This window comes from Dama dama, chromosome 6, assembly GCF_033118175.1.
Source record: "Dama dama isolate Ldn47 chromosome 6, ASM3311817v1, whole genome shotgun sequence".
Taxonomy (NCBI): Eukaryota; Metazoa; Chordata; class Mammalia; order Artiodactyla; family Cervidae; genus Dama; species Dama dama.
Genome location: NC_083686.1, coordinates 7,232,928 through 7,260,675, shown reverse-complemented (window position 1 = coordinate 7,260,675; position 27,748 = coordinate 7,232,928). Strand labels below are relative to the sequence as shown.

The 27,748-nt window shown below is 37.8% G+C and overlaps 1 protein-coding gene across 8 annotated transcripts in view; it reads left to right on the top strand.

Moving 5' to 3' along the window:
• CPEB2 (cytoplasmic polyadenylation element binding protein 2) overlaps positions 1-27,748 on the top strand; it is a 73,301-nt gene that overhangs the window by 6,943 nt on the left and 38,610 nt on the right. For all 8 annotated transcript variants that reach the window (XM_061145495.1, XM_061145497.1, XM_061145496.1 and 5 more), the window contains one exon: positions 7,501-7,591. In XM_061145495.1, coding sequence (XP_061001478.1) covers positions 7,501-7,591 — 91 coding nt within the window. The remainder of the gene's footprint in view (positions 1-7,500; positions 7,592-27,748) is intronic.

Sequence of the window (27,748 nt, the reverse complement as noted above, 5' to 3'; positions counted from 1 at the left end):
TAATCAGCCATTAGCACTTGTTTTAAATAAGTCCGCCTATTTACCAAAGTAGTCCTGCCAGGATCTCCAGTTAGAAATAAGTATGTATCTCATGTAATTTGTAATTTGTTATCTTGTTAATGTTGCAGTGTAACCCATCCTATTTCTACTCTCCTCTCTTCTTTGGCACAGTTAGGCTATATTAGTGGCATTTTCAAGTAATGGTGTTCAAATTAAATACATAAATGCCTAGGAGATGGTGTGCTAGAAGAGAAAAACTGGTAATTATTTTGAAGGTGTCAAGGGACATGTTTTTAGACAAGAAAGGACATAATTATGTGAAGAGGTTGTACCAGGAGGAAGCAAGAGGATATGTGAGCGAGATGTGTATCTGTGGAGGAAAAAGAAGACAAAGATGTCAGTGAGGATCCATGGGGCTTTGGGGGGCAGATGTTGAGAGATTAGGTTATTAAGATGGCTTCAGTGGGTAGAAAAATGCTGTGGTAGATAGAGGTCATAATGAAAGGGAAATTTTCAAACTGGGCTCTGCAGAGGTGCCCATGAGACTCCCACAGGATGAGGGCTGTCAGCCCTCCCATTCAGCTTCTCTGCTCTTATCTATGCCCTTAGGATTCAAGGTAAATTCACTTTAAGAAAAAGGATGTTGATGCGTAAGGATAATTTTTTTTTAATTTTTATTTTTTGGTAAATTGTTGAGATATTGGCAATCCCTATGGATTCCTGAGCCTGAGATATGAGGATGAAGTTGAAGAGAATGGTGAAGAAAAAGATAGTGGAAAGTGAACTGACCTAGAAGAAAAGGAGATCTGAAACCTGAATCCTCTTCCTCTCACAAGTTTTTTGACATTGGATGACACAGTTTATGGGCTTTCATCTCTTTGGGTCATAGTCTCCCTATCTGTAAGAGGAATGTCTAGAACTAGATCCTGTAAGGCCTTTGTAGCCAGCTCTTGTGCTTTCTTTCATCTATTGTGGCCATGTCTTTTGCTCCCTGCTTCCTAATCCCCCTCCTTTATTTTTAGAATACAAGGGTCTTGCTTTATTTGGGGGGCAGGGAGAGCAATGGGCATTGGTCCCAGGCAGTGGAGGTACTCTATGACGTCCCACCTGGCCTTAAAAGCAATGTTGTTCTTTCTTTGAGTACCCTAAGGGTACTTATTATACAAAATTTGTTCAGGGTTCCTATCTTTCCATAAAAGGTTGAGGTATTTGAAGTTGAGGTTCTTAGAAATACAGCAGCAGCTACAAACAGCAATTGGTATCTTAAACAGTTGGGTAGTTCCTCACTATTTTGCAAAGTTAAAATTATAGAAAATACTTAGACACTTAAATATCTGGGGAGATTATTTTCATCTCTGATCTTTTTTCATCATATACAATATTTTTATACTAATGCATTTTAATTAACAAATACATTATTTAAAAACATTTAACTTTTAAAATTTCCTTAAGTCTCAAATTGACTTAAGTCTAAAATGTAGTAAACCGTAGAACTGAAGTCTTAATTCTTGTACCTGGCCTAATCTATACCAACAATGGGACGTGTAATTGAATTTAGTAAATGGAAAAGAAATAGTTTTGTACGTTGGTTTTATTTCAGTTGTATGTAAAATTTTCACATTGGCATTTCCTTATTTAAAATACCCCCTCTTTTTTTTTTTTATCAAAAAACTTCAGATTAAAAACTTTTTAAAAACAAATATAAATTGTTATATTCATTTCTGAGTTTAAAATGAATGTATTTTTGTTAGTTTCTTTAAGGCTAAATATAATACTACTTTTGTTTAAAATGCTATTTGCTACTCTTGCTAATATGCTAAGTCATACTCAAAAGTATGAATTCTAAGTTACCTTCAACTTGAATTTTCAGGCAGATAAACAGGCTACAGTATATTTATTCATTAATACTGGAATATTTTCAATGGAGAGCAAATATACTAGGAGCTGTTATTACTTAGTTTATATATGGCATATCAGTTTTCTGTAAACAAACCAACACCGTGCCTTTAAAACTGTATTATAGCCTGTAAAGCCTGTGAGAGTTGGCCTGCTCTTTAGCTGAGTGTATGTGTGTGTGTATATATTTTTTTTTTTCCAGCTCTAGACTTGGGGTCTTATAGATGTTCTCCCTGCAATTCCTGGGAATGTACATAAACTACCTTGACTTAACTGAAGATATTTTTTGCTGATCTTTAATATCCAGGCTATTATGATAAATGTGATAATCTGGGGACCTCTGAGAAAAATACATTCTTTGGAGACTTTATTCACATTATGCAAGAAACAAGGCCAAGGCCAAGTTTTCATTTAGTGAAACTTTCCTCAAATTGTGATTCTTAAGCTAGATGAGTTATAGGGACACTGGTAGTTGTGAAACTACCTACTGAAAATAAGGTAGGATGGGATCTCTTATTATCTGTGCTTATATAATGAATCCTTTTTATGTTTTCTATCTGTGTTCAGTTCTTTACTTGTACTTGATACATTCTTACACCAGGTATTTTTTTACTTACCTTTCCATTTTATTTAACCATTGTGGATACTAAATTAGCTTTGGCTATTTGGGGCTTGATTCCACCCCCACCCCCCACCCCCCACCATATCACTGTTACAGCTCTTTGTTGAGGATTAGAATAATAAAGGAGGATCAAGAAATGTGTATTCATTGTATATGCGGTAGTACTTTACCCTGGAGATATGTCCGGGGAGATACTGTTCTTTGCTTTTGAGAAGATGAGAGTCCAGTTGGATGAATAAGGGATGTCTCTGTGTGGAGCAAGCAGAGACTCGGGTGGGAGCGTATGAGGTGGAGAGCTGCATTGCGTCCTGAGGCAGAGCAGCACAGTACCTGCTGCTCGGTCAGTAAGTGCAGTGGCAGAGTGTAATCAGGAGAACTAAGCACAGAAATACAGCAAAAGCTGATCTTTCTACTTATGCAGAAGAATATATGCCCGAGCCATCTGATATAACTTTAAATATGATGTTATAGAGTTTTTCTGTGGGCTTCTCTGGTGGCTCAGATGGTGAAGAACCTGTCTGCAGTGCTGGAGACCCAGGTTCAACCCCTGGATTGGAAAGATCCCCGGAAGAGGGCATGGCAACCCACTCCAGTATTCTTGCCTGGAGAAATCCCATGGACAGAGGAGCCCGGTGGACTTTCTGTAATCTGCCTCTTTTTTCATAGAATACATCATCGCCAAAAGGAAAAGCTTCTACTTACCCACTTCTTTTGAAATAAATAGGGTTTTGATTATGTCAAAGCAAAAATACAATATCCCATGAAAAAGTTCCCATTTAACTAAGTTCAAGTTCCTTTTGTTGTATTTTAACGTCACTGTTGACCTCATTAGTTACCTTTCAGTGTTTATAATCTTTCCCAGGTCATCCTTTTTAAAATTAGAATGACTTTGTTCTTTCTGTCTTTCTAGGAGTGCGTTGTTGCTTCCATAAGTCTTTGTGGCAAAATGTCTGTATTTAAAGCAAACTATTAGAATATAAGAGGTAGTAGTTTTTTTTTTACCATTGTGTTCTAAGTTTTGCCTGTTCATTGTTGTGGGATACTGTAATCTCAGTTTCTGAAAGCCCATTTAGTTGGTTCTTTGCCACATAGCTTTCATATTTCTGCAGTAGATTTGGATAAATTTTTTCTGGTAGATTCTTACTTTTGTGAAATGTATTGGCTGTTTTTAAATAACCATGTAGTAATAAATGTAAATTACATTGCTGTGATTCCCCGTCTTTTTATGATAATCAGTATTCCTGTGTTTATGGTAACTTTAAAATGGATTCAGGATTCCCATTTAGCTTTTGAACCAATGGGAGTTTACATGAACACAATTTGTTCTAATGTCCCTATTCCTGAAGAATGCATGAGTATTTGACTTGTAATCAGATATGTTTCTGTTTTTTTTTTTTTCCAGAAGTTATATTTTAATCCCCACACTTTACTTAATGGAATTATCTGTATTTTTTTTTTTTTTAATGTGAATAACCTCCAGGTTCCATTACCCAGAAAGTAACTTTTGCGAGGTCATGAGCTCTTTGTCTGCTCAAGGCTATTTTGTATTTGGTGATTTAAAAATCATGTGGGCTGCAGCTGATGCTTAATAAAGTATAACTAAGTTAATAGTTTTAAAATAGCTTGCTGTTTTCTTTGCTGAAATAGAAGTTTGTTTCATGATGAAAGACTTGATATGCAAAGGAAAATAAGGGACTTTATAAGTCGGCATCTCACTGTTTCAGTTGGATATAGGCATTAAAGCTAAAGCTGCTAATCCATGTGGCTTTTTTTGTTTTAAAAATAAGAGTTGCCAGAGTTGATACATTTATTGAATAACTTGCTTATATATTTTCTCTTCATACCTTAAATATTATACATGGCCCGTTTACAATATGTATAGGATTCTGCATTAATTTTGTTGTGCTCTAAAGCAAGTTCATACTCCTTGGAATGGAAGTAGAGGCTGGCCAAATAAATACATAAACAAAAGTTGTATGGGAAATTCAAATTTGGGTGGTATTAGTCACCATTACGGAGAAGGCAATGGCACCCCACTCCAGTACTCTTGCCTGGAAAATCCCATGGACAGAGGAGCCTGGTAGGCTGCGGTCCATGGGGTCACTAAGAGTTGGACACGACTGAGTGACTTCACTTTCACTTTTCACTTTCCTGTGTTGGAGAAGGAAATGGCAACCCACTCCAGTGTTCTTGCCTGGAGAAGCCCAGGGATGGGGGATCCTGGTGGGCTGACGTCTGTGGGGTCGCACAGAGTTGGACACGACTGAAGTGACTTAGCAGCAGCAGTCACCATTAATTAAGTTCATAGGTTGGCTGAAGACAGGGCATGGTCTGATTCTGTTCAGAAAACATAAGCCTGAGAAAATAGCCCTGAACCATAATACATTTCTTAGTAAGAATTTAAGATCAATAGACTATGAAGTGTCTATGTTGTATTCCATCTTAGAACCCTTTGATATAGCATACTTTTTTAAAGATTTGTTTGTTTAATTACATGAACAATTTTTGTCATGCCAGTTTACTTTTTAAATTCCATATTTTAAATACATTTTGGAACTTTGAATATAATATTTAATCTTCCATTGTGTGGTTGGAAATTCTCAAGTCGACAGACAGCAAGGTCACATTATTACTTGATACATGTCTCAGTTTAGTTACTTAACGTTTTGAGTACCTAGTCCTTGGAGGATTCTCAGAAGATTTGCAATCCTTTGTAATTACCACCTAAAAGTGCAGTCTTTGCCCTCACTGAGCTCAACTTAAACTTCTGCAAAGTTTTTATGGTAAAAATAAAGTACTGTTCATTCAACAAACATTTGAGAGATAGCTATATTCCATAATTAGCAGGTCCCTACCCCTGATTAACTTAGAAATTCATTGACAGACGCAGGAAAACCAACAAATTAGTTATGACCTCATACAGTAGAAGCACAAAAGATGGACTTAATTGGATAGATTACAAAAATTGCATGTCATTTCTGCCCGAGTTTTTCTCTATTCCAGTTTTATTTATTATATACTACTGTGAGTCTTTTGCTTTTCCATTATTTCTATTATTTTTAAAGTGGACTTTAGAGATCATCTAGTTTGATGCGATTATTTTATTTTCTCGAAGATGGAACAAAGCCTAAAAAGGTTAAGTAGCTTCAGGTTAAGAAGCGCAATGCTTCTTAAAGTGTGGTCTTTGGACCAGCAGTCTCGGGATCAGCTGGGTACTTACTGGAAATAAAATTCTCAGAGGCTATTGAATCTCCAGACCTATTGAATCAGTTGATGAGTCCCAGCAACTTGTATGTCTGACAAGCCTTCCACATGTTTCTGAAGCATGCTTAAGTGTGAGAGTCGCTGTTAAAGCGACTGTGCCTCCATCCCCAGTCAAGGTCATTGTTCTAGGGAACAGCTATTACTGGTGGGTGTGTGACATCTACGGAGTCTAAGTTAAACTAAGTAAGGGGTGCTAATGTAGGTAGTGATGAAGCTCCAGCAGGATCCTCCAGGTCTAGTATTCTTTCCATCATTCACTGTTGCTTTGCAGTTTCAAATTCTCTGACAGTGACTTGTTTAGTCTGCAGTGGTGATCTGCCCGCCCCCTCCTTCCCCACCTCTCTGCAAAAAAAAAAAAAAAAAAAGCCTGCAACCCTCATTGAAACATCAGAGGAGAATTAAAAAAAGTCAACATACTCTCAGAAAAGCTTCTTATATATTTCCTCGACTTTCTAAAAGAGTGGTTCTGGATCTTCTCTGGATTGTGGACTCCTTTGGAAAACTAAGGAAAGCCATAAACCTTTTCAGGAAACAATCACATATACATGTCCATACAGAGTATTACATCATCTCACAGATGGCATGGTCCTTGAAGCTCAGGGACCTTGGTTAAGCCTCATTCTGATTTCTGTGGAGACTTTTTTCCCCAACTTTTCTGGTTCTTCCTTTCCTTTTTCTGTGTTCATCATTCTTTGAGAGTTGGAAGTGACCTGCCTGCTCAACCTTCCCCTCATTTACATACAACGCGTAAGCACCAGATAGAGTACACACTTAAACCTAAATGAGTGGGATTAACCTGGACATAATTTGGGAACAGACTGCTTGGCAATTAGGGGGTACAGGCCAGGGCTTGCTGTGGTGGCTCCCTGTGTATATTTGTTCAAGTTTATTGAATGTATTTTGAACAGAATACAATATAAATTCATGAGCATTACAGAATCAGATTCCTTCTAGTAAGCAAGTTGAGGGGTTTGACATTCAGCAAACAAAACTTCCAACTACACAAAAGACTTTGTTCTAAGACTTGATGATATAGGAAATTTGCTGCGGTGAAAATCCTTTCACCTTTTTCTCCCCTGCTTTCATTTTTTGCAACAGTGGGTAGAGGGAAGAGGAGATTTGGAAGTGCAGAGATCAATATGTTAGGATTATTCTTGATGTTTGTCTTTGTTCTGAAATTGGTATTTCATGCTTTTAATTTTTACTGTTTAAGATGCTTATGCATTATTTTATGAAATTCTGACTATTAGATACCATACAATGTTTGATGTTTAAAGTATGGTGCATTATGGAGCCTTTTCACCCCAAATGTTTATTTTTCAAGGGCCAGTGTCCAAATTCCTATATATATGTGAAAAGTTTAAAAGCTAAATAACAACTGAAAATGCTTTCTGTGTGTATAAGATTTCAGAAATATTTATAAGTTGAGAATGATAACAACAGAAATTGTTTTTACTCTATTGCCTTAATACTACTGATTAAATAAGATACTTTTGATATGTGATTTTGGAGATAAATGTATGAAATCTGTTGTTTTCCAGTACAAGAGATATTAAGCTCAGGAGATCCTTAGCTATTGATATTGTCTTGGGTTGCAAACTGACTAGTAATATTATATTAGTCAAATGTCCTAATTTATGTAAGAGATAGTACATTAATCATCACTTTTTGAAACAATTTGTGTAGACTATATTCTTTTTTTTTTCCTTCTCTTCCAGGATCGAAGTAGAATGTATGACAGTTTGAATATGCACTCTCTGGAAAATTCCCTCATTGATATTATGAGAGCAGAGCATGATCCTCTTAAGGGTAGGTGACTTTTTTATTTTCTTATGTCGTCCAGCATTTTGTCTGCTTATCTTACCATTTCTCATATGAAAATGAGCACTAAGTAACACCTGTCTCATCTATAAAATTCTAAATTTGTTAACAAGAATCTTTATTTTTATGAAAGATCATATTTTTACCTTGGTAGCTGCTTTAACTTTATGCTGATTTATAGAGAGAGATGGAAAAACCTAAATCTCTTGACTTGTTATTTAAGAAAAAGCCACTTTTTAGAGATAACTCAGTTCACCCAAGGATGAAGAATGGCTCTGAAGGCATTATAGTCACTATTCTAGAATTCTTTCAAATACAGAAATATTAAAAAAGAAAAAAAACTTTCTTAGAATACTTGCATTTGCAGTTTGCAGTAATTCCAGCCTAAAATTGTCATAAGTTAACTTCCTTTCTCATTTTCCTTCCTGCTGTCATGTTGTAGGAATTTGAAAGGGTTTTGAGGTAAAGAAGCTATTCATAAAAGTTAGGGCAAATTAGGTAAAAGAATCAGCGCATGTAAGGTTATACTGTCAGCCTTATCACAGTTACAGTTAATTGGAACTGAAGAAATTGTGTTAACAAACTTGTTTTCATTTGTCTGCATGTTACACGTTAATGATTATATTTATTCATACAAGATATATTCTTACCTTTTATATTATTGATGAGAATCTAGCAAACTGTGTGAACTTGAGTCATGAGAAATATTAGTGTCTGTTGCTGCATAATGAATAGTCCCCAAACTTAGCAGCTTCAGACAACAATAAACATTTATTACCTTACACAGTTTTGTGGGCCAGGCAGGAATCAGGGACACTTTAACTGGTTGGTTCTGGCTCAGGGTCTTTCAAACCGTTCTCTTTTTAATTCTGTAAAGCCAAGGATTCCCTTGTAAGAGTCAGCCTAAAAACTCTGGAACTCAGGAGTTGGCAGCAAGGCAATGGCTCTGGCTGAGCTGGCAGTACTGACCAGCTATCTCAACACTTTTTGTTCTGCCTCTGGGTTTTGCTTGTAAAGGAGTTTCTTATCTTTCTGTTTCCTTTGTTGGTGAGGACTTTGAGAAGCTCAGGGGATTTTGGTAATTGTCGATGATGTGTAACGATGCTAATTCTCTTCACAAACTAATTAAGATAGTTTTACTTTGATTATTATTTTTTTTTTTTCTGAGTGAAATTGCCTCTAACCAAATTCAGCCTAGCTTTTTGAGTATTTGAGGTCTTGTTTTGTTTTTTGTTTTTTTTTTCCAGCCCAGTTACTCCAACAGTTCCAGGGACATTTTCCCTGGATCCACTGTTTAAGAATAGAAGCTGGCAAGCAGCTTATGATTATGAAGACCTTCTCTCTGTTGATTTCCTTGCCTTCTATAGAAAGAAAATGCTTAGAAATTCTAATACTGATAAAGTCAATATTAACTGTAACCAGTGGATAATTAAAACTTTTTTTTCATCATTGTTTCTCCCAGTCTTCCTTAAAGAAGCCCTTTGACTATGTTAGGAGAAAACATTGATTATATACTCACTATTAATTATCCCAGTTTTTCTGTTTTTCTAGCCTATTTTATAATAAAAGTGGAAGGAAAAAGAGTGAAAGACTAGAAAGAAGACTTTGAAAAAGAAAACAAGCAGTATGAGGCTAAAAGGAATTTAGTATCAATAATTGAAATACTCAAATGAATTCAGAATTCTTCTGTTAGGGGAAGAAAAGGCTCATTAACCACCTTTAGGAATCATGGTAACACATCTCTGTTTCTAATTGGAACATTTTATGTTCCACATATTTTATGACAGGGAATAGAGAAGAAAACAAAAGAAAGCATTTGAGAATGCTTCTCCATAGAATTGAGAAATAAGACTGGTACTTTTGCCAAATTGCCATCATATACCTTTCTAAAATTGGAGCTTCCCAGATGGCCCTAGTGGTAAAGAACTCACCTGCCAATGCATGAGATGTAAGAGACGCAGGTTCTATCTTGGGTCAGGAAGAGCCCTTGGAAAAGAGAATGGCCACCCACTCCAGTATTCTTGCCTGGAGAATCCCATGGACAGAGGAGCCTGATGGGCTGCAGTCGATGAAATTGCAGAGTTGGCTACAACTGAAGCGACTTAGCACACCCACACACATGCATCTTTCTAAGATTATCTTGATATCCAAGTGCTGTCACCTAGTTTTTTCTTTTATTACTAGTACAAATTTTCTCACCTCCTGGGATTTGTCATCCTGGATATCTTACCCCCACACACTGATCATTACACATTTTCTTGGAGCTGGGCCTCAGTAAAAATTTAGGAAAGCAAGGTTGTGACATACAGAAGAAACCAATCCCTGAATTTATTTCACCTCCTTTCCATTCCTGATCTTTAGGGCATCATTTCAGCCTCTGTCCTATCTCTCGTATCTCATCTTTTCATCACCTTCAGAAAGTTCTGTTCTCTACTTAGCATATGAAAATTCTTTTCTCTAAAAAAGCAGAATGAATCTTATTTTATCCTTCTAAAATATTTTTCAATAACCCAACCAGTTGCTATGTCTTCCTTATGGAATCTAATGAACAGAGAGGTGAGACTTGTGGGGTAAATGAAAAACTGAAAATAAAAATGAATTTCTTATTTCCCTTTGTGTAAGTGGTGACAGTTTCTTGAAAATTTTCTGTGCCAACTTGAGTGGTGAAAGATTGTATTAGTTATACACTGCTGCATAAAAAATTACTCCCAAATTTAGTAGCCTGAAGCTACAATGAACCTTTATTATCACCTGCAGTTTCTGTGGTTTAGAACTCGGAAGCTCTTGAGTAGGTTAGTTCTGGCAAGGATCTTAGGAGGTAGCAGTTGGGAGAGCAATGAGGCAGCAGTCATCTGAAGGTCTGACTAAGGCAGGGGGATCCTTTTCCAAGATGACTTACTTATTGGCTGGCAAGTTGGCGCAGGCTGTTGGCAGGAGAACACAGTTCATCACAGACCTCTGCTCAGGACTGCCGAAGTGTCCTCCAAGTGTGGCCCCCGCCCCCACCCCCACCCCCAGAGCAAATGATAAAGCTTGAAGCAGGTGCCCCAGTGTTTTCTAGGATTTAGCTTCAGTAGTCTCATGCCATCATTTCCTGACAGCATACTAGCCATGTAGATCACCCTGCTCAGCTCGGCGGAGTCTGTTGCCCAAGAGCTGTGAGTCCTGGGAGGCAAAGAGCAGCAGAGGCAGTCATGGAGGCTGCCTTCCACAGAGATGAAAGGCAGAAACAAAATTTGCATTGGGTTCTGCTGTTCTAAAGGAAAAGAAAAACTGCGTCAGGTAAGAGTTTATGTTGGTAGACAGAAAAGTAATCTGGCAGCCCTCTGGAATCCAAAAAAAGTCCATGGCCAGTTACTGGCATGACTGTTGACTGATTAGACTGACGGAAGGACCCTCCTGCCCCTGCTTTAGCCCAGAATGCAAGCCTGGTGGTTTTTACAGGTCAGTAGAGAACCTCCATTGTTTGCTGTTAAGGTCTTTCTAGTCTAGCATGGCAGGGGGAATGGTCTTGTCATGGCTCTGAGGATGTGAAGTGATGACAGCCATAGGTGAAACCCTGGATGCATTCTATTCCAGAAAATGTGCTTACTTTTGTACTAGGCAGTATCCAAGAGCCCGCTGTGTGTTATGTGAAACAGACACGGTCTCTGTTCTTGTGGAATGTACAGCCGAAGAGGAAGAGAGACCTTCTAGTTACATGTGTGATATGCATAGATACATGTAACACATGAGTATAGCGTAATATAAGCATGCAGTAGGGCTTCCCAGGTGGCCCAGTGGTGAAGAGCAATCCGCCTGCCAGTGCAGGAGACATTGGAAACTCGGATTTGATCCCTGGATAGGGAAGGTCCCTTGGAGGAGGAAATGGCCACCCACTCCAGTATTCTTGCCTGGGAAATCCCATGGACAGAGGAACCTGGTGGGCTCGATTATGTACACATAATGGTAAGGATTAGAATACTACGGAGGGGAGGCTATGAAGTGTTTGGAGGTAATAAGTGGAGGTACCTGAGGTAGATGTGGAGCAGGTTGTGTTCAAGAGCTTGTCATAACTGAGGAACTGACAGCAGACTTGTCCTGGCATAGCTGTTTTAGGGCTGCCTGACGGTGACTGGGTGTGACACTGCTCAGCCAGTCCTCTGAGGGTGGGGGGAGTCTTTGCTCTGGACTGTGAACACTAACACACTGTTTTACGCTTTCTGTAGTACGAGTGGCACTGACGGATCTGTTTTATTTATTCTGCAGTGACTTCTCACCATGAACATCCATTTTCTGGTGACTGTCTTAATTTTTGACAAATATTTTCCTTTTCATAGGAAGGACAATTATGAATTCTTTTAATGGTTAAAGTAAATCATGCTTTGCCAAGTAAAGTTTTGTGATTTTGCAATTTTGTGTTTGCATACCTATGTTAAATAATCTGTGATCTTTTTTCTGTATGTGTGGGTCAATTCATTCCCCTTTAAACAAAAGAACAAGTCAGTGATTATTGTTAATCTCTCTCCCCTCTCTGCCCTCAGCAGTTTACAAAAAAGGTCTTACTGTGTAAGCATTTTTACCCCAAATTGCCTACCCCTCCTCCAAATCATAAGGGCAAACAAAAAATTTACGCACATAAAAGATTATTTGAGAACAGCAGGAAGAAATGTAGTTTATTTAGCAGTCTTAGGAGGTTCTGTGTCAGCAAATCACAATGCCTTTACTAATGTTCTCTGAACTATTAAGGGGAATTCAAGAAAAAGGATTTAGAGCATGATTTTTCAATATTGACATATTTTTAGAAGTGAATGCCTTTAAAATGTTTTTATTTACTGTGCTTTTGTATATCGTAGCATCATTTTTATCTCTTGATTGCTAAAGTCCTGAAGAAAAAAAATCTCTGCTTATTTTAAGGAAAATAATCCTTGAGGAAATAAGGAATGACTTCTATAAATGCTAAGTGGTCCTGGTGGTATCAACTAAATTCTTGCCTCTTTTCAAGACATTTCTTTTCCCTCTGATATTCTCCTCACTTGCCTTAGTATACAATGGAAGTTGTTGCTCAGTTACTAAGGCCTATCCCACTCTGCAGTCCATGGTCCTGTCCAGGGACAGGCTTCCCTGTCCTTCACTATCTCCCAGAGTTTGCTCAAACTCATGTCCATTGAGTCAGTGATGCCATCCAACATCTCATTCTCTGTCGCCCTCTTCTCCTGCCCTCAGTCTTTTCCAGCAGCAAGGTCTTTTCCTGTGAGTCTGCTCTTATCAGGTAGCCAAAGTTTTGGAGCTTCAGCATCAGTCCTTCCAATGAATTTTCAGGACTGATTTGCTTTAGGATTGACTGGTTTGATGTCATTGCAGTCCAAGGGACTCTCAAGAGTCTTCTCCAACACCATAGCTTAAAAGCACCAATTCTTCAGCTCTCAGCCTTCTTTATGGTCCACCTCTCACCTCCATACATGACTTCTGGAAAAGCCATAGCTTTGACTATTCAGACCTTTGCCGGCAAAATGATGTCTCTGCTTTTTATTTTTTCTTCATTTATTTTTATTAGTTGGAGGCTGATTACTTTACAGTATTGTAGTGGTTTTTGCCATACATTGACATAAATCAGCCATGGATTTACATATGTTCCCCTTAATATGCTGTCTCGATTTGTCATGGCTTTCCTTCCAAGGAACAAGCATCTTTTAATTTCATGGCTGCAGTCACTATCCTCAGTGATTTTGCAGCCCAGGAAAATAAAATCTGCCACAGTTTCCACTTTGCCCCTTCTATTTGCCATGAAGTTATGAGTCTGGATGCCATGATCTTGGTATTTTGAGTGCTGAGTTTTAAGTCATCTTTTTCACTCTCCTCTTTCATCCTCATCAAGAGGCTCTTTAGTTCCTCTTCACTTTCTGCCATTAGAGGGATATCATCTGCATATCTGAGGTTGTAGATATTTCTCCCTGCAGTCTTAATTCCAGCTTGTAATTCATCCCACCTAACATTCCGCATGATGCACTCTGCATAGAAGTTAATAAGCAGGTGACAGTATACAGCCTTGATGGACTCCTTGCCCGATTTGGAACCAATCTGTTATTCCATGTCTGGTTCTTACTGTTGCTTCTTGACCTGCATACAGGTTTCTCAGGAGGCAGGTCAGGTGGTCTGGTCTTCCCATCTTTTTAAGAATTTTCCACAGTTTGTTGTGATCCATACAGTCAAAGGCTTTGGCGTAGTCAGCGAAGCAGAAGTAGATGTTCTCCTGGAATTCTGTTGCTTTCTCTGTGATCCAGTGAATTTTGGCAATTTGATTTCTGGTTCCTCTGTTTTTTCTAAATCCAGCTTGTACATCTGAAATTTCTCAGTTCATGTACTGCTGGAGGCTAGCTTGATGGAATTTGAACATTACCTTGCTAGCATGTGAAATAAGTTCAATTGTGTTAGTTTGGACATTCTTTGACAGTACCCTTCTTTGAGATTGGAGTGAAAATTGATTTTTTCCAGTCCTGTGGCCACTGCTGAGTTTTACAAATCTGCTGACATATTGAGTGTAACATCATCTTCTTTTAGGATTTTAAATAGCTCAGCTGGAATTCTGTCACCTCCACTAGCATTGTTGGTAGTAATGCTTCCTAAGGCCCACTTGACTTCACGTTCCAGGATGTTTGGCTGTAGGTGAGTGATCACACCATTGTGATTACCTCGGTCATTAAGACCTTTTTTTTATAGTTCTTCTGTGTATTCTTGCCACATCTTCTTGATATCTTTTACTTTTGATGGGTCCTTGCCATTTCTGTCCTTTATTGTGCCCGTCCTTGCATGAAATGTTCCCTTGGCATTTCCAATTTTCTTGAAGAGATTGCCAGTCTTTCCCATTCTATTGTTTTCCTCTGTTTCTTTGCATTGTTCACTTAAGAAGACTTTCTTCTCTCTCCTTGCTGTTCTGTGGAACTCTGCCAGTGCAGGAGATGTGAGAGACCCAGGTTCAATCCCTGGGCCAGGGAGATTCCCCTTGAGGAGGAAATGGCAGCCCACTCCAATATTCTTGCCTGGGAAATCCCATGGACAGAGGAGCCTTGTGGGCTACAGTCCATGGGGTCGCAAAGAGTGGGACACGACTCAGCATCTGAGCACATCAGTAGTTATCACATTGTACTCATCAGGTGAAGCCACAGTTTAAAATTGAAGTACAGAGTCACAAAGTAACTTGTATCAATTTCAAAAAATCTGGTGTGAGAACTTACATTTTTGAGTTTAAGAGCTTCTAGTGCCTTGCCTGGTTGTCCAGCAGTTGAGACTTCACCTTCCAGTGCAGGAAGTGTGGGTTCGATCTCTGGTTGGGGGGCCAAGATCCCACCTGCCTTGTGGCTGAAAAAACCCAAACATAAAGCAGAAGGAATATTGTAATAAATTCAAAAAAGACTTTAAAATTTTTCCATATTAAAAAAAATCTTAATCAAATTTCATAATTAAAAAAAAATTATTACTTCTAAGCTGGACAGAGGTTCTCAAGAGTTGGAGAGCATGTTTAACATGTAGCTTTCAGGGCCCTGCTCCTAGAAATTAGGCATGGCAGGTTATGTGAAGAGTACACTTTTGAGAAACTCTCCTCTAATAGAACAAGATCAAAGAAATCTATAAGAAGTTTAAAAATTTTGAATGGTATTTATTAAAATAGAGCAGAGTGAAAAATAAAACTGATACCAGCAATATCCATGCCAAAGTATAGTTACCTTCCTCCTCTTAAACTGCCCTCACTTATTAGTAACTCTGATAGTCATGTATTTCCCAGAACCATTTTGCTTTTCTTCAGCCACCTGTGTTGCTTGAAGTCAAAATTTTCACATGTGCCAAAAAATAGTATAGATGAAAATCATTTTATTAGAATGTTTTCCAAAACAAGATAATAGATTGCTATGTATGCTTTCAGTTTTTAAGTAAAATGTTTCTTTTTATTTTAAAAAGGAGTAAGTAGAATTTACACATTCTTTCCCTTTTACTTCATTGATTTTGTGTTCTTTTTCCTGTAGGTCACTGGCCTTTGATAAAGAGGAGAAAAATAATTATCTTTGGACTAAATTATATAGAAGCCATATACACTTTATTAAATGTGTTCTGATTTTAAGAGGTGATCACTGTTGTGATATACTTGATACCTTTACCCCCAACTATTCAGAATTTAGTTCATTTTAAGGGTACAATTTATTAGAGTAGAACTTCTGTTGTCAGTGTTACCTGCAGATTGAAAAGGAAATTTTGAAAGTGTGATTGTAAAAGTTCTTGTTGTAGAAGATTCATTTGAAATAGGATATCATGGATAGATATTTTAAACTTTTATTTCAGTTCAGTTCAGTCGCTCAGTCGTGTCCGACTCTTTGAGACCTGAATTGTAGCACGCCAGGCCTCCCTGTCCGTCACCAACTCCCAGAGTCCACCCAAACCCACATCCACTGAGTTGATGATGCCATCCAATGGGATAACTGTCGTCCCCTTCTCCTCCTGCCCTCAGTCTTTCCCAGCACCAGGGTCTTTTCACATGAGTCAGCTCTTTGCATCAGGTGGCCAAAGTATTGGAGTTTCAGCTTCAACATCAGTCGTTCCAATGAACACCCAGGACTGATCTCCTTTAGGATGGACTGGTTGGATCTCCTTGCAGTCCAAGGGACTCTCAAGAATCTTTTCCAACACCACAGTTCAAAAGCATCAATTCTTCGGTGCTCAGCTTTCTTTATAGTCCAGCTCTCACATCCACACATGACCACTGGAAAAACCATAGCCTTGACTAGATGGACCTTTGTTGGCAAAGTAATGTCTCTGCTTTTTAATATGCTATCTAGGTTGGTCATAACTTTCCTTCCAAGGAGTAAGCGTCTTTTAATTTCATGGCTGCAATCCCATCTGCAATGATTTTGGAGCCCAGAAAAGTAGTCAGCCACTGTTTCCACCATTTCCCCATCTGTCTGCCATGAAGTGATGGGACCAGATGCCATGATCTTAGTTTTCTGAATGTTGAGCTTTAAGCCAACTTTTTCACTCTCCTCTTTCATCAAGAGGCTCTTTAATTCTTCACTTTCTGCTATAAGGGTGGTGTCATCTGCATATCTGAGGTTATTGATATTTCTCCCAGAAATCTTGATTCCAGCTTGTGCTTCCTCCAGCCCAGCATTTCTCATGATGTACTCTGCAAATAAGTTAAATAAGCAGGGTGACAATATACAGCCTTGACATATTTCTTTTTCTATTTGGAACCAGTATTAGCAACAATGTTATTAAATTTAGAGTTTTTATTTCTTCCAAGCATCTTTGAGTAGTCAACTAAATGAGTTGACTTACATAAGATTACAGTTTCTTTTCTAAAAACTAAAAACTATTGCACAGAAATGACAATGGATTTTCTTAAAACTCACATTTATTCAAAGCATATGTGTACTTATTAAAAGTTTATTACTCACGCAAAACATCTACCCTAGAACTTTAAATATGGGCTTACAGCCCTTATTTTTAAATTGAAAATAAAAGCAGAAAGAATATTTTTTATATAGAACCTGAAGTGATAAAACAAATACATGGGATAACTGGGCCTATGAATTTTAGCAGCATATAGTATTTGAAAAGTATCTGAGAATCTCTAATGAAAGGTTTTCCTGCAAGATATAGGACATTATTCTTTTAAATGTTTTTCTTATTTCAAAAAAGTAGTATGTATTCATTAAAGGAAATTTGGAAAAACTTGGGGAAAAAAGTTTTAAAATTATCAATAATTCCACAAGCTAAAATAACCCTGTTTAATATTTTTGGTATATAATTTTTGTCATTTTTTCTTTTTAAATATATAAACATAAGATATTTGAGATATTCAAATAGTTACCTTCTCTATAACCTTGTTAACTTTCAAAAAGTTAGTTTAAAAAATATATGTACATAGATTACAAGGTAAAATAGTGCCATAAGGTTTGTAGAAGGAAAAAATAGAAGTCTTTCTTCATTCTTCTCTACGATTTCTGTTCCTTGGATGTAGCCCCTTCAACTGTACCTATTCTTCGTGTAATTATTTATAAATAATAATGCTTATGCTTTATAGTTCCTACATTTTAGGTATTGTCTGTAGGCTCTCTACTTTGATTTACCCATACCCCCAACATTTTCACTGCTTTGTCCTCCGAAAATTATTTTAGGACCACTTTTGTTTAGAGGTTGCAATTACTGTGATAATACAAATGTTATTTACAGGTGAACCTTGTATGTTTTGTACTGTAACATTTTCTTTCTCATATAACTTTGTTTTTCCTGGAATTTATCTCTGTCTCTTTTGGTTTGTTTGCTTAGTTTTCTAAGTACTTATACTAATTCATCCCAGAATATATTTGTAAAACACTGAAGCTTCTCTTTTAACATGTAAAACATGTAAAAACATCAAATAGTCATATAAGTTGTCTTTTTTCCACCTCCACCCACCCCGGTGGTGTGAGTATCCTTGTAGCCCATCATAACTGTCATTTTAGGGTTTCCCTAAGCCCAGGAATTCCTTTTTCCTTTGGAATTCGTGTCCTAATTTCCATGTTCTTTCTTAATGGTTTATATATGTTTTATTGGGCCTATCTTACAACCTTGTTTCAGATGGGATATAAATTTTGAGGCTTGTATGTATGAAAACATGTTTATTCTACCTACATAAGAATGATAGGCTTGTGTGGAATTATGTATTAGTGATTTAGAATGTTGAAAGCAATGCTTCATTACTTCCAGGGTTAAATTTAACACCATTCTAAAACCTGTTCATTTGTATGATGGTCTTGTTTTCTGTATTTTAATTTTAATTTTTTTACTGGAAGCTTTTTAGAATATTTTCATGCCTGTGGTTCTGAAATTTTGTACTAATGAATTTGGTCTTCGCATGTATGATGGTGGGGGACTTTACCTATCTGTCTTCTTCCTCTTTCTTCCATCTATCTTTCCTTCTTTCATTCCATTTTATTGTTTTATTTCTTGTACTGCACATTAGTTGAGTCCTCCTATTTCAGAGATTAATTTCCTTCAGTTCTTGGGAATTTTTGGTACTTTTTTTTTTATAATTTCTTCTCTTCTATTTTTTATATTACCCCTCTCTGAAATTGCTTTTCTTGAAATATTAAGTCTCCTATATTCACCATTTGGTTTTCTAACTTTCATGACTTTATCTTTTGTTTTGCTTTTGGAAGTGTTTCCTCATCTCTTACTTTCAATCCTTCTAATGATTTTTTTATTTAAAAAATTGTCTCTGAATGACTTTTAAGACCCTCTTTAGAAAAATTCTCAGAACTTTCTTATTTTTATTCTTTGATATTATTTCTCTGAAGTATTTAAACAATTATTTTTCCAGTTCCTTGTATTGTCTATGCTTCTTTTAAGTTCCTCTTTTGTAATTATTTGGTTTTGTTCTTTTTTTTTCTCATGCTGGAGACTTTTGTTAAGTATCTTATGATCCTTTGCTGTCCATTCATTTTTAAAGATAAACAGAAATGGTTATTGGAAACTGTGTGTAGTTACAGCTTATGATCTAGTGAGCATTACTGTAAGTGGATCTGCATGTCACAGTATCTGTGTTCATATATTTTCTTTTGATCTGGGGAATGGACTTGGATGTCTGTCTTCCATTCTTCTGCCTGGAAGCTGTAGTCCTGCCTAGTTAGCCTTCTTAGAAGAGCCAGAGAAGGGGCTGCATGTGTCTCTGCTGAACCAATCATCCACCTCCCAGTTTTCAGTTCTAGTCATATCTACTCTGAGTGATAACCAGAGCTGCTTATTTCTCAACTTTTGGGGGCTTTCGCTGTAGTAAACAGCTTATTTCTTGATAATCTTCCCCACGTACACACCAGGTTGCCTTTAGTGTTTTCGGTGATTTCTGGTCTCCGCAGTCAACTACCACTCAGCCATTCACGTTCACAGCTTTTGAAAATGTTGATATGATTCTTCTGTGATCCTGTCCAATCCTCTTTGTCCTAATGGTGGTTATGCCTCTTTAAAACTTCTATGCTGTCATTTTAGGGGTTTCAGAAAGCAGCAGAAATATTCAATCCTCCATGTTCAGTTGGAAGACTCTATAACCCCTGGTTCAGGTACCTCCTTAGTGAAGCTTCTTTGACACTCTAGTCAGTAGTGGGTTACTTTGTAAGAATTGCTAAGCAACCATGTTGATTTTCAATTGGAGCACTTTTCTCATTTATTTTTGATTCAGTTATTTTTTTTCAGTGTATATTTCTGTTCACATGATAGTGTATCATGGGAGCATTGACCACTTCTGTTTTTGCTTTATCTTGAATCAGCATCTGTATTAGTGCCAACCAAATAGAACAAGCTCAGTAAATTATTGGTTGAAAGATTAAACATTGCTCCACAAAATTTTTTTATCAATATTTATTTAGAACTTTTAAAATCATTTACATGCATGCAAAATAGTTTGTATAACCATTCCCCTACAGTTGTACAGTTGAATTTTTAAATGAAAGTTAATGAGCTTTTTCTGAGTTTATTTCCATAGAATAGACATTACATTTGTTTTCAAGGCACTAGACACATGTTGCCGACTTTTTTTTTCCCCAAAGTGTGAAAGTGTTAGTCACTCAGTCTTGTCCGACTCTTTGCGACCCTGTGGACTATAGCCATCTGGCTCCTCTGTCCATGGAATTCTCCAGGGAAGCATACTGGAGTGGGTTGCCATTCCCTTCTCCACCGGATCTTCCTGACCCATTGATTGGACCAAGGATTGAACCTGGGTCCCTTGCATTGCAGGCAGATTCTTTACTATCTGAGCCACCGTGGAGGCAAGGTTTCTTTTGACTCCTGCTACAGCAAAAGGGAATGAAAACAAGTAACAGGTTTTCATTGTTCCCTCCCATGCTTCCTGAGGCGGTGGTGAACTGGTCCTTTAAATGGGGTGAAGGTAGGGGTGGATCTGTGGGTCAGGCCAGCGGGTGGCCTAAGCGGTCCACCCACCGTTGGTGGCCCTGGAGGCGCTGTGTGCAGGGATCGATCATGCACAGGACCCTGCTTTTGTTCCTGAAGCCTTAGAAGTGGCAGTTGAGCTTTTTATATTTTTGTATCTTATTGTTCATAATGTTCTGCAACCGCATATGTAGGCACTTTATTTTTAGTTCCGTATGGTTTCTTTGTATTCTGATGCTCAAAGAGACCTTTGTGCAGGTGAACTCACTGCAGCAAAGGGTCCCAGGTCGCAGCCTGTCTCAATAAGCATAAGTAGGAAGGAAACTCACATATCCTCCTGGGTGAGGGGCAGAGTCTCAGTTTGGAAGTGGGATCCTTCTTTCTCTGGCTCTAAAACAGTGTCTTTTGAAAACCCGGTTGCTGCTTGACCTGTGGTCGTTGGTTGGTGCTGTCTCTGCTATTGGGAGACTCTTGTGTTCCCACTCTTGTGGGATCGGACCATGGTTGTGAACAGCACTCTTAATATTCCCTCAGTGTGACTAAGTTTATTGTTTTATTACTTTTTATTGGAGTATAGTTGCATTACAGTGTTGTGTTAGTTCCTGCTGTGAAGTGAAGTGCATCAGCTCTGTGTACACATACCCGCTCTTCTTTGGTTTCCTTCCCGTCTGGGTCCCTGTGGAGCGCTGAGCCCCCTGGGCATGCAGGAGGCGCTCACTGGTTGTCTGCTTTATGCATAGTGGTGCGTCTGTGCCAACCCAGTCTCCTAAATCATCCCACCCCCCACTTTTGCCAATTTATTTTTAAGTTTTATGTCAGTTTATACTACCACTGATGATGTTTGATTGCCCATTTGTTTTTCTCAATATTCCTTTTGTTAATAAACCCTTTTATAATTTAAAGTTTTGTGACGATTAGTGCAACATGATTTTAACATTTAATTGCATATATCAATTAGTACCAGTTTTACTGAAGTGATTTTACAATAATACATTATCTTACCAGATGATTAACAACTTAAGTTTAGGCCTTTATTGTTTTTGTTTTTCTCTGTGGTTATACTTAAAAGAAAGTTATTCATATTCTATGTTCCTTGGTGTTTACAGACCCCAGGGACTGTAGCCCTCACAAGTCTCCTCTGTCCATGGGGATTCTCCAGGCAAGAATGCTGGAGTGGGTTACCATGCCCTCCTCCAGGGGAATCTTCCCAACCCAGGGATCAAACCCAGGTCTCCCGCATTGCAGGCAGATTCTTTGCCAGCTGAGCCAGCAGGGAAGCCCAAGAATACTGGAGTGGGTAGCCTATCCCTTCTCCAGGGAATCTTCCCAACCCAGGAATCGACCCAGGGTCTCCTGCACTGCAGGCGGATTCTTTACCAGCTGAGCTACTGGAGAAGCCCTCCTAATGTATGGTCTAGTATTAACTGGATAAAGGTTTTGAAAGTTATTAGGTGAAGAAAGTTATGATGGGATCCTTATTTAAGAGTGAATTAGCTTGATTAATTTTCCTCAAAACTAAAGTAGACTGGTGGCTTTTATTAGATGAAGGTAAGGAATGCTTCTGTTGCTTTCTTGGGATCTGGATCTAAGGGTCTTTCCTACGTTTGTATGATCTTATTCTTAGGCTTTTATGAGGCATGCATTGAGATTTGTGAGGGAGGTCAGGAATGACTGACCTTCTCTTTGGATCTGAGCAGAGATTGAAGTTATTCAAGGTTGGTGATGACCACATTCTGAGTGGATTTTACCAGGCTTCCTGTGAACCATTTATTTTTTTCCTAATTGGATTTCAAAATAAAGGTGAAATGTAGATAATGAAAGATACATGAGAAGAGTCTACCAAAGCAGTGGGAGCAATGCTTTGTTTAAAGCACATAAAAAGGAAGTATTAGTTCTTATTTAAGAGTGTTGTGTATGTGTTGGTTTAATATATGTGCCCAGTATGTAACATATCATACCTGACATTTATTGATCACTTGATACATGCTGAGCTCTGTTCTGAGGACTCTACATGTATGTATTAATTTAGTTAATTATCACAACTAAGGGTAGATATTTAGCCTTAATTTACAGTTGGATGATTGTGGTGGCTTACTAATAATACATATCTAAATTTCATTGCTAGTAGTTGGTGGAATTTAATAGTTCTTGAGTTTGTGCTTTGAACCACCACACCATACCACCTCTCTTACTAGTTGGTTAACTATTCTAACTCAAACTCTGAATGTGTGATTTTTTTTTTCCCCTGTTTAAAAGAGTTGGAAGAACGTGTGGCATTGTTGCTCAGCAACTTTCTCATCACTAATGAGAAATTGGTCGGCATCATTAACTGTGAATATTGAGGCTTTGAAGATCATTTTTTGGATGCATTCATTAAAGAAAAAGAAAACAGTTGTGGAGATGGGAAAAATTAATCTTGGCAAAGAGCAAAATTAGGACTTGTCTTTTTCTCTCCCCTCCCCATATTTAAGGGGTTTAGAAGTGAATTGATGAAAGCTTGTTTTGTGATTTTTTTTTTTTTTTTCAATTTACTGAATGTCTTTTCCATGCCTCACATACAAATGCATATTTAGGTCCTGTGCTTTAGATCGAGCTCATAGTTCACATAACAGAATGAGATTTTTTTTCATCCATTTAATAAATATTTGAATCTGTTATGTACCAAGCTCTGTGTTACATACTAGAGAAAGAGTAGGGAATAAAAAATGACAGTCTTGCCCTCATGGGTCTGTTTAATGAAGGACAGAGACAACAGAAATCAGTGTTGTCAATCAATCTGCCTTCTGTTTGAAGGCAGAAGCATAGTGTCAAGGGTACAGAGAAAGAATGAAGCTGCTGCTTTAGACAGGATTGTCTGTGATGGCATCTGTTAAAGACCTAACTGAAGTGAGAGGTGTGACTTTGGTCATATGTAGGCAAGTGCATTTTGGATCAAAAAGGGGAGGAAGTATACAGATCCTGAAATGAGAATGTTCCTGGCATGTTTGAGTAATAGCAGAAGCCACTGCGGTTAGAATGGTAGACGATGAGGGGTCAGATAAATGGGGGAGGGTTTTAAGCAATAGAGCAACATAAGCCGACTTAGGTTTTAGAAGGATCACTGCTGAGTGGAGACAAGACCGTGAGGTTATTCTGGCCATCTGTGAGGAGATGGAGATGGCTTAGGCCAGGCAGACAGTGAAGGAGCTGGTGAAGAGTAGTCAGGTTGGGCAGTGTGTTGATAAGAGAAAAAATACTGTATACTAATCTAGGGAAATACAGAGTTAGGGTAGAGAGTTGCAGTTAAGAGATATAACATGAGTGTCATCTGCTTAGAGATGACATATGAAGTTTTGGTAGCAGATAATGTCATCCAGGGAGACAGTGTAGAGAGAGAAGTCTGAGGATTGACCATGGGAGCTTTAGCATTTAAGGGTTGAGAAGAGGAGGAAGATAAATTACTTGCAAAGAAGACCTTACGAGTGGCTGCTGATAGAGGAGAACCAAGAGAATATGGGATCCGGGACAGGAAGTAAGACGATAGGTTGAACGGGCTTCCCTAGTGGCTCAGCGGTGAAGAATTTGCCTGCCAATGCAGGAAACGTGGATTCAACTCCTTGGTCAGGGCAACCCATTCCAGTATTTTTGCCTAGAAAATCCCATGGACAGAGGATCCTGGTGGGCTACAGTCCATGAGGTCACAGAAGAGTTGGACACAGCTTAGCAACTAAATTCATCAAATGGGTATCTTCTCATTAACTAGAAGCTTTAAATTTGAGAATACACAATCATTAAGAGATGTTGGGGAAATGATTGCTTCATTCTGTCCTTCCTAATTCATATTTCTATAGCTTTAAAAGAATGTTTATAAATCTAAGGAAACATGAAATAGATGTTATCATTTTGTCACTAATAAGTTCTTTGTGTTGGTAGTAAGTGTGAATAGTCTAATATTGGCTTAACTTATTGCATGTCTTTAAATATTGCCCTGTGAATAATTTATCTTTATTTTATAGTTGGTAAGTTGTATGCAGTTGTCATATTTTTCAATGTTTTTTGATGTGGTAATATGCATCTAAAATGGCTAACATGAATTGTCTTTTTGTATATGTATTACGCATATTGTTAAAAATCAGACTAATAAGACAATTTTTAAGGTACTGTGGGTCTTCTAGTTATTCACCAACACCTAAGAATACAGATTTTTCAAAATTATTTATTTTCCACTTTATAGTATTTTAATGTAAAAGAGACCAAGAGGGTGTGTATACCTATTTCTTTAGATATGTTAAAACCATCATGACACTACTATATTTTGTCATATTTTTACAATCATAAATAATAGCCCAATTAACTAAAATTCAATTTGCTCAAATTCATTGCTAGAGGACTTTATCTGTAAAGTTAACTTCTTCTGGTATAACTGAGAATTCCTAAGTAGCTTAAATATGATAGGCGTTTTCTCTTTTACATAAACATAAGACTCGGAGAAGTAGTGTTGTGGTTCTCATGGGTCTGGGGTCCTTCAGTCTGGTAGTCTTCACACCCAGCTTCTGCCTCATGATCTAAGATAGCTGATTCGGTTGAGCTATTGCATATGCATTCCAGAAAGCAGGAGAAATGGTAAAGAAAAGGGAAGAGCTTCCGTTTTAAGGATACTTGCCAGAAACTTCAGTTACCAGTTTTGTTTTACATTTGTTGACGACACGTTAGATACGTGGGCACACTTAACTACAAGAAAGGTTGGGAAAATCTATACTTTTTTTCCCTGTGGGCAGCTCTCTGTCTGCCCATTTGTGTGCCCTAGTATTGACAAAACAGGTGTTAATCTACAACTACCTCTGTGCCACAGGCCTTTAGACAATAGGAGGAAACTGGTTTTATAGCAATGTGGCTTTTTTCTGTTTTTTTTTTTTTTTTTTTTAATGTATTAAAGGAGAAGTTATCTATGCTGCATAATCATTCTGTGAATATTTTCATTGAATGAATTTTTTTGTACAACCAACCATGCATACTTTGATCCAGGTTGTTATTAGCTAGGAAGTCATTGCTAAGATAGTGTTAAGTATGTAGGTCATCTGCCTGGATCGAATCCTGCCAGTGCTGTAATCTTGGGCTAGATGTTTCAAGTGGGAAGATAATGGTACCCAAGTCAGGATTGTTGTGAGGGTTAAGTAATTCGCTGTAAAGAACTTAGAAAAGCTCCTGCTGCTGCTGCTGCTAAGTTGTGTCTAACTCTGTGTGACCCCATAGACGGCAGCCCCTCAGGCTCCCCAGTCCCTGGGATTCTCCAGGCAAGAACACTGGAGTGGGTTGCCATTTCCTTCTCCAAGAAAAGCTCCTGGTACATCATAAACCCGCCAAGTGCAAGTGTTAGTTGTTCAGTTGTGTCTGACTCTTCACAACCCCATGGACTGTAGCCTGCCAGGCTCTTCTGTCTGTGGAATTCTCCAGGCAAGAATCCTGGAGTGGGTTAGGCCAATCCATTCTCCAGGGAAGCCCATAAAACCTCCAGTGTTAGTTATTACTGTCAATTGGCAGATTCTTAATGAAAGTAATTTTAATACTATCCCTTGTAAAATTAGATAGGCTTCCCTCATGGCTCAGACGGTGAAGAATCTGCCTGCAATGCAGGAGACCTGGATTCTACCCCTGGGTTGGGGAGATCCTCTGGAGAAGGGAATCGCAACCCATTCCAGTATTCTTGCCTAGAAAATCCCATGGACAGAGGAGACTGGTAGGCTACATACAGTCCGACACGACTGAGCAACTAACACTCACTCACTCACTCACATGTAAAATAGAGCTATGAAAATTTACTTGTAAAGATGTATTAGTATTTCACTATGGTAGAGGAAAAGTAACTAGGTAATTTTAAAACAAATCTAAATCTGCTTATTTCAATTTGGAGTATTTTATTATCTCAAGAAATTTTCTTCTTTGAAGAATTATATTTTAGAACATATTTACGCATGTCTATCCATTTGCAAATAGAATATCTGTTTATTGAACTTTCCACATAAGATGTGCCTTTTAAGTCCATTCAGAGCCAAGAAGTCAAAAGACTATTAGTAATGAAAATATCTTGTTACCTGTGTCTTGGGATAAAAAATAAAGTCAACAGTGAACCTATTAGAGGATAATTATGTGGCAGTTGGAAGTTGAGTGTCTTTTGAAGTGGAACTAGGCTTAAGGCTTTGCTTAGTTTGCTTTTGTTGGAAATCTTGCTTGAATCCCTGGACTTGGTTAAATACTCATTTGTGTTTTTGTTTTTTTAATATAGGCTACTGTACATAACTCTTTACCCTTGGCTAAGTGTATTGTAATTGTTTATTTGTGTCTGTCTCACCTACCGCATCATAAGCAGAGACTATCTCACTAGTGTTTGTACCCTTAGTATCAGTGTACAGACTAATGAACTTCTTACACTGAACAGAGCAATACAGGTTGCCACTTTGTTAGGGGTTTTGGTTTTCAGTCTCAAGTATAACGGTGATTTTTTTTTTTTTTTTTGTAGCCTTAAATTGTTCTCTAAATTTGGTCATCTGCAACAAGATGTTTAGAAATAGGCATATTTCCAAAATAAACTATGATCCTTCAAAGTAATGTTCCACGCTGTTGAAATATCCAGTTCAAGAGAGCTCTGCTTCCTAACTCTATGTTATGCCCTTTGTACTTACTCTCCTGTTTCTCATTCCATACTAGAGTATCACATCAGTAAACTTATTTGTATGGTATTCCATTAACTAATGTCATGCTGCGTGAAACTTAGGCGTCAATAAGGGCTGGTAAATTGTCCTTTGAAGGTCAGAAACATTTAGTTTAAGTTCAGTGTGAAAACGAAGTGTTTAGTTAAATTAGAACTCAGATGACGTGTGTGTGTGTGTATGTATAGGTATATGTGTGTGTGTGTATATATATATATATTCACACACATACACACACACAAATATATATATATCTGCTTATCTGTTTTAACATCAAAATTGGATTACCTTTGCCACTTGCTCTCGCACCAGACATGATAAAATTCTTTAACTTCATAATTAAAAGCCAGTAGAAAATATCTGTTTTGTGTGGGATATTTTGAAGAGGACCCTCAGAATATAAAGCACTTGCTGAGGTGGTTACTCTGTACTCCTTACAAATCATGTCAGGTTCCTTGACAGTCATTGGTTTCTCCTTCTGGTATCAATACACTGCACTGTGTCATAGTGTCTTTTTCAAGGGCTGTGCTAAAAGTTTCTAAAATACAATCTCACAGATATTTAATTT